The 13,908-nt window shown below is 44.4% G+C and overlaps 1 protein-coding gene across 1 annotated transcript; it reads right to left on the bottom strand.

Moving 5' to 3' along the window:
- Nucleotides 1-261: 261 nt before the first annotated feature.
- On the bottom strand, nt 262-11,140 carry ARPC5L (actin related protein 2/3 complex subunit 5 like). The gene is made up of 4 exons (XM_053472707.1): nt 10,556-11,140; nt 2,392-2,464; nt 2,114-2,290; nt 262-444 (listed from the first exon to the last, which is right to left on the bottom strand). The coding sequence occupies exons 1-4, from the start codon at nt 10,699-10,701 to the stop codon at nt 382-384; spliced, it is 459 nt and encodes a 152-aa protein (XP_053328682.1). The 5' UTR covers nt 10,702-11,140; the 3' UTR covers nt 262-381.
- Nucleotides 11,141-13,908: the final 2,768 nt, after the last annotated feature.

Genomic DNA, 13,908 nt, shown 5'->3' with positions numbered 1-13,908 from the left:
ATTTGGGCTTATTAAAGTATGGCCGCGGCTACTGGGCTTCGGGAACAGCTGCAGCCTTTAGCACTACGGATGATTGTTCCTTGGCGTGCGCAATGAATTCTCTGCGTTCTCCCCCCTTTCTAAAATAACCCCCCCATGATATACTGTTAATGTAGCATTGGCCCGCTTTAGAGGACTGGTGCTCGGAACAAAATCCACCCCCCCATTAAACAAACATACATTCATGTCTCGTCCACAGTCGTAATAAGAAGCATTCCCAAGTGAATTTTCCAAAACAGTTTTAATAGATAGCACTCTGCAGACGGGCCGCTCCGCATCCCCTCGTCCTTCACAGCTCTGGAGCCCGGAACATAAACTTCTGGATTCAGCTAATAGAGTCTTTTACACAGTTTTCCGTGAGGTGAGAACTCGGACTATGGACCCAAGACCTCCTATTACTAGTGCCTGCGGGAAGAAGCCAGAAACAAGGAGATAGTCAACAAAGTGTGATTTCAGTGATGCGGGAAGGTGTCTAGAAGGTGGATTCTTCAGAAGTTTGCTATAAATGATTCACGTAATAAGGTGTGTAAGCAAGTCTGAAACTGTCAAACAATGCTCACCGGGGTATTTAGAGAAGGAAAATCCATACAATCACTGCAGGAAGATTACAGTTTCTTGAGCATGCGCTCTATGAAGTTTTAGTGGTAACCGATCTCTCAGGCGGAGAGTTACATTGCAGCACCGTGCGATCTCATGAGTTTAAATCACATTGACTTCAGCGGGAGCTTCTATCACAAGCTGGAAGTCCAGCAGAAACTATACAGACAGCGAGCTCTACATAAGCCTTGGTTTAAACTCCTAGACGTCACCATAAATGATGAAGGCCCGTCACCGATGGGCTTCTGCTGCGAGAGGCACTTGGATCCTATAAAATGTATAGTTAAGTCGGTGAGAGTTCTCCAGATTCTGCATTATTTAGGGCCAGAATTACCTATAATTATTTTTCATCATCATTCCTCTCTTTTCACTAATGCCGGTCACCTCCCCTGTGCCGATGGAACAGATCGAGCAGCACATAATACATTTCTAAATGTAGCTAAATTGGAATAAAACAAGGTGCCGGTACGTGATCTGCGCTGCGCAGCTCCTTGGCACACCTTACCGAACACACTCATCCACTGAACATGTCCGGTGGCATCCGCCAGTTTCATATTGAGTAACACAAAAATAATCATTTACAGAATAGTCAACTGTAGAAAACTTGCACTTGTTAATACCAAGCTCTTACTTATCAAGCCGCAAATCAATCATGTATATCCACACAGGTATAACAAGAAATGCACCTTACGTCTTCACTGCACCCTATTTTCTTGGGGGGGGGGGGTTAATTCTAAGTTCAGCCCAGTAAGCAGAGTCACAGCACTGCCATAAATCGCAGCCGCTCCTAGACATGGGTTGACCCCGTCTATCACGAGTACACGCTTTGAGAGTTTTGGTATTCTTCAGACTACTCCATAATACGAAACAATCACCAACAAATTGTTCTCTGCAAAATCAGGCCCACCTCCCCCAAACCCAGAACACACTGTATCAGCAGACTTTTTTGCAATTTAAAGGGACAGTCCAGCCATCACACACTTTAATGCATATGATGGCAGAGCGGTCACTTTACATTTTCATGGTGCCCTCCTTCAAGCAGCCTCTAAATGTCGGTGGTGAACGGCACAGAATTCTCACCAATCCTAAAAGATCCGTATAGACTTTTTTTACCTAGAAAAGCAACTTTGATGATTTTTAAAGATGCCGTCTTGATTTCTGATAATTAAAGAACAGGTTTCTGGCTCACAGATTTGGATGTGATCGGTGGTGTCTGCTATGACTATTACAACAATCCTAAAACATAACAAACGGCACAGAACCGTATCAGAGCTGCACCATTAATCTCCCAAAATGAAGTTAGCTCACCGTTACAACGAGGCATTAGACAGCGTTTGGTGTAAAACTTCATATAAGTAACCAGTAAAGGCTCTCATGTTGCGATCTCAGCTTTAAACAATGTCGGGTGCGTCCCACTCCTTTATCTTTGCCGTACAAGTTGCCCCGGCTCGCTCATTCCCACTCATTCCCTGCCTACCTTTTCGTGCCACTGTAGCAATATGGCGCTGCTGTTCTCTGTGGGCTTCTCGAACCCCTTGTAGATGTATTTCATGAGCAGATCGATTTCGTTTCGGTCCAGTGTCTTCACCGCCTGTTCGATCTCGTTACTTTTGAACGACGTCAAGACTTTCAGTACAATCGCCTGGGTCCGTTCCTAGGACGCAAAGAGAAGAGCGGTGAGAAGCAACAATAACCGTTCCGAGCTTTTATTATGACTTTAAACAATCAACACATGAAGAGAAACAGAGTAACTACCTTCACGAGTTGGTTTTTCGAGTTGACTGGAGAATTCCGGAAGGCAGCGTGGAAAGCACGAAGCATGTCCCCTGTACAACAAGTGGTTAAGGAGAAGCAGCACAGAAATAATGCCTCCTATAATTCTAATTAAGGCTCTTTCATGGTCAATTTCAGCCAAGTTATGAGTCAGATTCTCTACAATTAATTCAATTTTGATCCCCTTAAAACCTTCACAACGCTCCACGCAACCTTGAAGAAAGTAGGCCAAAAAACCCTATGACGACGGCATGGAGCGGCAAAAATAAAGCAGCGCTGTGTGCCCCGGCGCACGCTGCTACCCACTGGTTCCCGGCGCAGAGGACCATCTCACAACCGAGGCAGCCCTCGGGGGCCGGCATCACCCTCCCCAGGACGGAAGTCTTCCGAGATCCAGCAAGACTTCCCTTTATGAACGGATGCCTCACGTTCTATGCTGGGTTCATCAGGCACAGATTATAATTATACACCAACTATCCCGTATGGTGCAAAGCAACGGTATTATAGAGAACATGTGTCGCTGACATGCAGTAGCTTTTGGTCAATAAATACAATCTAGACTCCCAACTAAAGCCTGTTTTTAAACAGCATTTTACATTTTGTGAGGTTCTCGCGTTAATTCAGCTCTGGCTTGTCCCAGAGCGTCCCAGGGGTCTAAAGGGACCCCGCTGCGCATCCGACTTCTCATTGATTTCAACATGGGGAGCCGGAGAGAGCCAGCAGTGGATGGGGACGCCATCTAACACTTTCGGAGTGTAAGCGTGTGATTTTTTTTTTTAAAGGATCTATAAATGCACATTACAGGGCTTACTAAGTGCTTTAAATGCATTCGTGTTGGTGAGGGTATTTAGGGCAGTAGACTGTCTCTTTAAGCTATTCTTAGTTCCCAACATGTCTTTTGAGCTAAAACGTGGTTTTATATTTTAAACAAAACGCTGGTGTTTCTCTGTGGAGCTTTGAAGAAATGGCCTCTGGGTGTTAGAAGCGTTTCAATGAGTTACTCATCACTCTGTAACAAAGACTGGCAAGGAACCCATTGGGTTTATTACTGGAATGGAAGTAAAACATCCCCTGAAAGGAACAGCTTGAGATGACAGTTAAAGAGGAAGTCCCGCTGAAAGTGTATTTTCTTTAGCATTGTAGTACTGCATTACGTAATGTAGTCTAGCATTGGTTTTCTTCCAAACTGCAGACCTGGAGGCCGCCGTTGTCGTCAGTCATGCCCGGCTCAGACACCACGCTGAGCTGACTCTTTATGGCAATGCTAATGAAGTCCGTTCCTCCATAGACTTTCATTAGTCAGTGTGTGTCTGGTTGGGTGATTAACACCCGCCATTCTATTGTTTACAAGGAAATACGGTATGGAGTCAGGTTGTTTGTTTAGTAGATTAGACTAAGATAACAGAGCTAGAACACACTCACATGGCAAATATCTCCAAGTATTGTGTTATGTGAAAACAAGAAGCGTTTTAAAACAGAAAAAAACATTTCGAAAACGGATTTTTAATGTGACAAAGAAATGAAGGAGAGGAGTAGGTAAGGATAACATGTAGCTTCCTACACTTCATTCTCATCTGTCTCTTTTGAATATCATAATGAAGACGAGATATTACACGTCACCAACGGCACATAACAGAGAACCATCTGCTGCCCCAATGGCTGCTGTATGGGGGGGGCACGCTGGCGTAACTCCTTCTTGGTCTGAGAGGTCCTACACGGCTCACATATTACCAACGCTTCTAAATGAGCAGATTTCTCTCCATTCCCAGTAACCGAATACACGACTAAGCCACTTAACCAAGATCACAAGCCAAGGTTGCCTGGATGTCCTATTCTTGCCACCATCTAACACACTAACAGTTATTCACATGACCCATTTACTGACCAATAATACTAGAAATATCAGAACATCTGGCACAGGAGATCCTCACACATCAGGTTAGGTCGAAGAAAAGAGATGCTTATTTAAAACAAATTGAATTATATAAATGAAAATTTGTCCCTGATATATGGGCTACCAAAACTGCCAGGCTGCAGGGCTTGGATCGGCCCTATCATTCAACGCCCTGCAGTATGTATAACTCATTGTGTTGTGTGAGGTTATACACCCCGCATACTGTAGGGGGCAGCACTTTACATAAACTGGCCGGCACAATGTGAAACGCGAGTCTCTCCAGACATGGGAACAGACGGGCGACACACAGAACAGCAGCATTTTCTCAAGGGGTTTCGCAAAAGTCAACAGCACCAGCTGAGAATGAAAACACCTGGAATTACCATCAACTTGTTCAGCAAGTTTTGCCATCAGAGAACTTGAAACAATGAGGCGCCACCCAGCCATGGGTGTTTCGACCACAAACACATCTAATTACAAAATGCTTATTAGCAGCCGAGCCCACGCTTCGGATATAACCCTGCGCTGAAATGACATCCGTGCAGAACCCTTCTCTTAGGACTCCTTGGGCTAACACGTCCTATGCTTACGCCAACCGCCATATTTCTTTCTCCAAGAAATAGGTAATCTGCGCACGTTCTAAATATAAGCATTCAAAAAACGTTGTGCTGTTTCCTATTTTAAAGCCAGTAGCTGCATATTAAGCCATTTGTAACGGAACTATCTACTAAACACCCTGACTACGGCAAATGTTGGAATGGCTCAGTCTTAATCATCCGGTTGGTCACCGACTAATGAAAGTCTATAGAGGAACAGACTTCATTAGCCTTGCCATAAAGAATCAGCTCAGTGTGGTGTTTGAGCAGGAAAGGTCCCCTAAAATATCTCATGACTGACAGCAAATAAAGGAAGTATATTGGAACAAAATGAGATAAAACCAAGTTTTCTAGAATTATAATCTGCATTAATGTATAAAGGACTGTATTTAAGGCTCAACGAGAATTTGTTGTTTTCTTTTTTGGGACTCACTTAAGTTAAAGAATTATAGTCTCTGGTGTCGCTAGTCATTGGCAGTTAACGCACGAGTAGCGTTCTATTCACACTTCAAGAATAACCAAAATGTGACTTTTTCCAACCACAAACAGTAAAAGCACTCGAACGTATTCATTTCTGATTTAAATTTTAACTTAAGAGCCATTGTCTTATTCTGTTCTAGTTATCGCTGACTTTTGCACCGGCTTAAGTGTGCGGTTAAACAGATGTTCGGCGGATACCCCACGGAGAGCCTGACGTAAGCGAAAAGATCGGCCATGCGAAGAGAAATGTTTCACTGCGGCCCGTTTTAATTTCCACGCGCCACTTTTTATCGTTCAACGCTTTTTATAATTTAATCAGCTCATGATCGGTTCCATCACGTTACATAATATCAAATAAAGAAATTAAAATAACCAATAGATGGTGTTTTCACACCAAACCAACTTCGGTACCTAAATGTTAGTAAGAGCTGCATGTGACTCGAGCGCACTCCATATTGCGCCCATGTCATGGATCCATGTGCCTGCACTCTCACCCCACTCGCATCTGCCCCACTCGCATCTACCCCACTCGCGGGTGGCACGGAAGGACCCCAGTGGGTTCTTTAAGGTTCTGGTGGTTGGAGGCAGGATGGACCCGGCAACAAAATGCTGTGGGGTAGAAACAGGCACGGTCCTAGGGAAGTCCAACTAAGGGGAACTTCACTGCCTGCCGGTTAGCGGCATATTTCCTGGAGCTGAGGAACGTGTCGATCTATAAATATGTTTCACACTATTATTATTAGCAAGTTCAACGGTTCCCTGTGAAAATCACTGCATTAAAGTTCCAGCAGAATGAAAGGATAAAACCTGCATTCTAAAGTAAACTGCCCCTATAATACGCCTTCTAAGGGGGTCATTATATAAATTAAAAAACCTGAAAACCATAGCAAATATTTTCTATTATTGTCTGCACCGGCAGAGTGATCAAAGTAGAGAAAAAAACAACTTTAAGTGTAGCTGGTGAGAATACCTTTTAACGACAACGTGAAGTGTTTTTTGGGGGAGGGTGCATATGGCCTAAAATGTTAAGTGCAAAGATCCTTTCTTCTTATCATATACCCATATCTGCAGTTACTACCAGGAGAGGTTAGTAGAGCAAACAGTCCTTCCTCTTCCCTCCCCGACAGCTTTAACGTTTCAGGTAAAACCAGAAACGCGGAGAGCGACAAGCTACTCTACTCTTTCCTGTTTACATCAGGATTCACGCGGCAGAAATGTCGCCCATTCTTCCCTGCGATGTACTTTGGGTTTGTATTATATACAGATCATTCACACGTGCAGCCAGTGGCTTCCAGGACCATGTAGAGTCTCACAATCCAAGGAGCCAGGTAGCCACGGCTTCTAGATATTTAGATCTAGCTCCTATTTTTGCGCCATTTTACATTGACTGCTATGGGTGCACATGTTTGGGCTCCTAAAACACAGCTGGTCTTTCTTTGTAGATGTTTTAGAAGCCAAGAAACCAAAAAGCCATAGAGATCAATACAAAAATGGAACCAGACTCCAAAGCCTAGGAGGCATGGTAACCTAACCCCTGGGATTTATTCAGGCATGTCCTAACAGTTTCAGGCTGACTTCCAGACCTGTCTGGCTCCCAACTTCTAAACAAATGTGTCGGGCGCTGTCATCATGAAACGCGAGAGCCTCATCTGGTGCTGTGCGGTGGAAAAAGTGTCTGCGATTACAGGTAACTCCTCCAAGCGGCTGCAACGGATTCGCTTCCCAACAGGCTTCACATACAGTGGATGCTGTGTATCCCGATAAAGGCCTTGTGTTAGTGTGAGTGTGTGTACAGTAGAGGAATGAATAACGTGTATATGTACGCGGGCAAAATAACACGTATGCCAGAATGCGCGTCTAGGAAAACAATCATGCTCTCATTTCAAAATATTGGAACGTTTGCGAAGCACTTTAGGAATTCGCGGTGGAGACGCACACAATGTGTGTCATCTTATGATTCCTTACACCGTCTCATTTTTATTATACGTAGCATCGTGCATAGTGCTGGAACCGGATGAGCTGGGGAGTTTCGTCAAATTGAAGTCCATTATTAATGTACTTATGGCAAAAAAGCTATGTTTCCAAAGCATGGGAGAGCGCGCGTGTGTGTGTATGAATGAAGAAAATGTACTTTGAGGGAGCGTGGTAGCACCAGTGGCCACAGAAACAATGCTATGTGAACTACTAGTACATATCAATTCCAAAACATGTCACAAACAATCAGCGGCCCCCTTCAGAAAGGGTCTACGGGGACGGTCAAAGTAGACGTCACTAAGGATAGGCTACACCAGGATCTTAGAACACCATTGTATCCCTCTCTGGAATACTTCAGTTCTATGGCGCATGTTAATCACACTTAGATCTTGAAATCACTCCAAAATAGTCTTATCTGGTCATGGTATCAGCGAGTGTTTAAAATACATAGACGTTGGCGATCACTTCCCCGGCACTGAACTGGTTACCGGTCCTTCTAATCCCAACCCGGAATCTACAACCATGTAGAGAATACGCAGCCGGCCTGATACTTCCCACGGGAACAGAGATGTCACTTGGAACCGGGCAGCCCGTCATAATCCTATATTTAGAGCAGCAGCTAATGCATTTCTAAAATAGGGAATTTGAAAGAAACCTTGGACCTCGTAACACAGCAGGTATGTATAAACTACAGCAAAGCCTCGCACTAAATAACTTCTGCCGGCGTGCAGAGCGAAGCGCCGCTAACAACGCATGAGAAAAACGGGACAATGGCTTAAATAAACATGTATGTATAACATCAGACACGTCTGCGCCCCGTGTATCAGCTTCATTTAGGATCATCAGATCAGACGCCATAAAGACCCATCGCCGGTCTCTGGAAATAAAAGCCCATTACATTAACGTAGCCGGAACAGAAAATAAAGCTCATCAGACTCTCATGAAAGCCTCTCCTTAATGTGCAAAGTAACAGAGGTGGCAGATCGGAGAGTCCTGTTAAAACACGTACCGCCAGATGACATCACTTTTCAGGGAGGAAACCCATCGCCGACAGATCAACGTTTATTAACACGACCACAGACGGCTGTTGATGCTTCGACTTGTCTGTATCGCTATCATGCGCATTGGTTTTTGTGTCTTTGCTTTTCCCGTATTGGGTTTATCTCCTCTTTGCGCCTACTCTCAGAAACATTTTAATGGCCCCGCTGGACAGAAGACATACCCCAATCAAAGGGGCAATACAGACCCCAGACATAGGTGCGGCTTAATGCTCTATGATTCAGGACTGCCTGCAGCCGGGGTCCTCATGACCTCCATGCATTGTGCTGCGTTACTAAATGTCTACAAAAAGATGGCGGCTCAAAACAAATACAATAACCACCTTATGGGAGGAAAGAAAAGCCTATGACGTATTTCTGGCCAGTGTGTAAAATAAATAAACAATAAACTGAAGTGAAAACTCTTAATTGTTTAGGAAATTCCAATTCTCTGGTTATAGCATGTCATACCCGTCACATAATGAACATGTTTGTTGATTTCTGTATGATGGCCAAATTTCGGATCGGGCATTTATCACGACCAGACTCGCTCGGGGACTTGGTATTATGTATAAGGTAAGGATAGTTAAGATTTTTTTTTTCTCCAGAATAAAACCCAGCCTTGTATTAAAGCAAAGCGAGGTTATGTCACTATTAACACTTTACAAACAGCGGAGCTGCACTTCTCAACTTCACCTGCAACATGTAGAATCCAAGGTTTGGGGCAGGGCACTCCTCACCCCTTTCTGTAAGTCGAATTGTTACGTTATATACTGCTTGTTATGACCTGTTTACCGATTGTATAGCACCGCGGAATATGATGGCGCTATATAAAACAATAAAATAGTCATAATACCGATCAACCCGTTGGCCGTATTTACGGATAAAAAACTGGAAATACAATAAAAGTGAGCAGAAAGACCAAATGTGGACTTAAAACTACAGGAGTATGAATGAAAGTCAAGGAGCAGCCTGGATCAGAGACACCACCGAAGGCGAGCAAAAGGCATCCTGAAACTCAGCAAAACATCAGCATCTCATAAAAACTCTGGTTATTGACCTAGAAGGAATGTATCGCTCTCATGCTTACGACCATTTTACGATCAATACAAGTCAAACATAACCAGGGAGTGGAGCGAAAAAGCCTTTACACATCAGTCTCCCCGTCAGCGGAGATCAGGAGCCCGATTGTGCAAATATGAGTAACATTCCCAACATTCCCTGCTAAGGTGACACTCCGTGCGTGTCGCTTCCCGCAAAACAAAAAGGAACAGGTCAACTCTCAGAACGTCTTCCACTGAACTAAATAATCCCCAAAAGCCTTAGCAGACATTAACGTTAAACACGGAACGATCACCGACATCAGAACTCGAAGAACCTCCTGAGCACAAGCGGCTCCATTCATTAAAGGGAAAGTGGATTTTGCAGGAGAGCTGCGGTTTCAACTCCCTCGCTATTCATTATGAAATGCCAACACATGCGGCCCTGTATAAAGCATAACACAAAGTGCAAGGAGACAGAGGAAATGTCACTGATTTCACTATACACCTTTCGGGGCTAGAAAAGCCGTTCCTGCAGCAGCTCGCTGGAGTTGGCCCTTCAGAATGTAAAGTGACAGTGAGGGGTTAAAACTACACCTCTCCCCTTAGTGAATAAACCCCAAGGTGTGCATAGATAATATTACATCATCACCGGATCACATGTACTATACATGCAATAACCTCACAGTCCGACTGGTATCCACATCGTATCCAGGCTTATTCATTAAACTAGGAGTTACACGTTATTTAAAGGTCTAACTGCTTTTAATGGTGACTTTTGCTTCTGAGAAGGGCCAAGACGGCCCCCTTAAGAGTTCCCCGCTTGCTGAATAAACCCCTTGACGGGCCAACTAGTTTGGGGGGTCTCTATGCGCACATTTGAGGGCACCTCTATTCTGCTGCCTCAAAGTGTCTCCCCAAACTCCAAGGAACTTCAGCTGCTCCCTTAAATGACCCCAAGATCTGCTGAATAAATAAGGGACAGCCTCTACTTTTTTGCATTCAGATCACACCACCTGCCTCACTCTATTGCAACATAATACCCCATCCACACTACAGGGTTACCCCGGCCTATTGTCAGCTGTACCCCACGATAATATTCTCAGTAACCCCCGTGAAGGATATTGCCTTATCAGATTGTCCACTTCAGCCTCGTCGGGACCCTGGGGCTCAGCCGGTTCTTCCTGCAGCTGATCGTCCACAAACTTATTCTCGTCGTATTCATCAATGTCCACCTTACGGAACCGCGAGGAGAGGGTGTTCTTTGCCATGACGGTGGGAGATGGGTGGCAGTGAGGGGGTGACACCAAAGAGGGGTGGTGTGACCCGAGGGGAGGATAGAGGGGTGGGGACGGTGCACAGAAAGAAGGCGATGTGAGAAAGACACGGAAAATGGAGTGGGTGTGACACCAGAGAGACACCCGGAATTATGGAGGCAGAAAGACAGGGGACCGGAGCCTGGGGTAACGATAGGGCGACGAGGGGGTAACAGTAGCCTCGGGTGCGTGGAGAGATGTGGCGGGGAGGGGGTAGGAGGAAACACGCCAGGGGAACACTGTGTGAGCTGAGCGGTGACAGCCAATGCTGGGGGGTCAGGGGTGGCACGGAGGGAGGTGGCGGCTCCTCTGGATTCTAGTCGCTGTCACCGACTCTCCGTTCCTGTCCGCCCGGCTCCCTCCGCTTCCGGTGACTCCGGCAGGCGGGGAGTGCGACGGAAGCGGAAAGGCGTCACCGGCGCTAGACGCGAAGAGAGGTGAAGCCGTCATGGCGGTTGCCTAGCAACTTTAGGCCTGGAACCTATAGGTTCGTGAACTGTCTCCAGGAAAATGATGCTGCAAGTCTGTCCAGTATAAGCCTATATATATATATATATATATATATATATATATATATATATATATATATATATATATATATATATATATATATATATATATATATATATATATATATATATATATATATATATATATATATATATATATATATATATATATATAGATAAGATATACCTCACTTTGTAATTAGAGTTACCCAAACCAGATATATTCTTCCTGTATTTATTATTATCTTTTTTTTATATAGTGCCAACAGTTTACACAGCGCTTAATACAATACATAAATTCAAGGGATATGACATGACAAGAATTGATAGACTTAAGACAAACCGATACATTCGGTGGAGAGAGCCCTGTTTACAATCTGTAAATGCCATCTTTGTTAATAACGACTTAATGCCCCCCACAAAGGTTTGCGCATACCTGTGAACTATCTGGAAGCCCGCCCACTTCCCCTCCAAAAATGGTATGTGTCTGGTGAGGTCTGCAGGACCACCCACTGATATTAGTGGGAACCGCCCACAAGGTCAGTGGGAAATCTGAAGGGGGGTGTTAGAGTGCCTGGGGTGAGCCTAGGGTTGGTGGTGTGAGCGAGAGGAAGGATATGTTGTGTGTATGTACAGTATGTGTATGGTGTATGTACATACAACTCAAAACCATTAATCTAACTGAAACAGCATCTTGTCTATCCACAGGAGTTCATGCTGCTCTCAGAATGAATCACAATAGAGATAGCCAATCCCCCTCTGAGTTATGTTATACACCTCGTAGCTGTTGAGTCTGGATTTTCACTGCCCCAACCCAATTGCCCCACTGCCCTGCTTTAGAGGGTAATGGGGATCATGGCCAACCCAGGCAGCTGAGCACTGCATGGTGGGTATTCAGGCAAGGTAGGCAGGCAGTCCTGTCCTTCTCCAACAGTCACCCCCCCACCACACGCACAAAGGTGTTCCGATTTGGACCCTGAAATATTGGGGGGGGTATGCATTGGATGAGTCTATTAGTTTCCACCATTCTTTTAAATATAGTGATGTGAATTAGGTTATGTGAGATTTGTCCTTTAATACTCAGAGCCACCCGAGAAACCAGCTCTCTGCAACTCGATTTCCAGAAGAAAGAAGGCAAAAAGTGGAACTATGCCATGAATGGATCCCGGCTCTCACACACCTACACATTCACTGTGCCGCTGAAACCCACCCTTAAATTGTGGATGCTTAGCAACGGAGGTTTTGTTTTAACGAAAATTCATGTCAAGTATTATGCAATTTAATTCTCTACCCCACAGGTTTTCATTCCCGTCAAATAATAAATTACGTCGGCATCAAAAGAGCTTAACCCTGCTGCGGGTCTGCAAATCCAAGAGAAGAACTGAATGCAAATGGTTTCTGGAATTGTTAGAATATATACCGTATAGTGATAGTTATGGAATAGTATTATACAATAATTATGGATTCCAAACAGTAAAGCAGCGTAGCCAGCTTAATGGACACTTGGCTACTGACAGGCCACTCATGCAGTAACGATAATAACCTTTTAGAATTGCTTTGTCTTATTTCTCTGGTCTAACAGCATCTAGATATGTAGAGACCTTTGTAAAGTTCTCTCCTCCCAAATGCTTGCAAGGGAAGCAATTGCGGCTTGAGCTTCTCTGATTTGAAGATTAGGGGTATCTGAATATTTTTGTACATTAACTGCAATTCCACATACAGCCAATGTCTAAAGTTTCAAGGACCTATCCCACACTGGATCCTTTCTGTGCTCCGATTATGTGTTTCATGTTCGGAGTGTGTAGGACAGATCTGGATAGCGCCCACTCAATATATTGTCAAATTATGTTTTTAATATATTAATGGGCCACATTCTGGGCTAGTGCCCCTGCACCCCAGCCTGATTGGTGCCAGCACTCCCATTCACACGCTATGGGCAATTTGTGATGCCATGTTATGATGTCACAACGCCACGTAATCTTGAAGGCATGGGACGATCTTGGGGAGGGGCGCAGAGCAAATACCCCCTGAAAAGAACTAAGGACTGTCAAAATGACCTCATCAGGTGTGACCCTGACCGCAAGAGGAGCAGCCGGGTTCTCTGTGTTTGTAGAGTTATGAGCCTTAAGCCTGTCACCCTGGGCTGTTGCCGCCATTTGTCCTGCCTTCTTGGATAACAGGAAATAATTATGGAACAACCGACAACATTAACCCCTCCACGACATGTACATGTACGGACTCACAACGCAGCACTATACTTCTTGTGGCTCAAATGAAAAGTCTCACCTTTGACGCCATCTTCTCTTGGACCAGTACAGCGATATCATCTTCTTGCGATCATAAATTATACATTATTATTATTGTTATTATTAGTATTACATGTTTTTTTTGGAAGAAATGAATTTTTGTAAGAATGCAAAAGGTTGTTTTTGGTAAGAAAAATATCAGAATTAAATGTACACAATAAGAGGTTGTGGCCGCCTGAGCATACATCCTGCACGATTACATGGTTTTCTTTATTGCTGGTCCCCCAAGCAGGGAAGCAGTGGACATATTTCCATTTCTCCCAGAATTCCATTATCTGAACAGTTGTGTTCGAAGGAGCAGCTGGTATGAGTGGGAAGGGGAAGGACATGCGCCATCTGAGTATATC

The sequence above is a fragment of the Spea bombifrons genome, chromosome 8 (genome assembly GCF_027358695.1).
Source record: "Spea bombifrons isolate aSpeBom1 chromosome 8, aSpeBom1.2.pri, whole genome shotgun sequence".
Classification (NCBI taxonomy): Eukaryota; Metazoa; Chordata; class Amphibia; order Anura; family Pelobatidae; genus Spea; species Spea bombifrons.
This window is presented reverse-complemented; position numbering and strand designations above follow the sequence as displayed.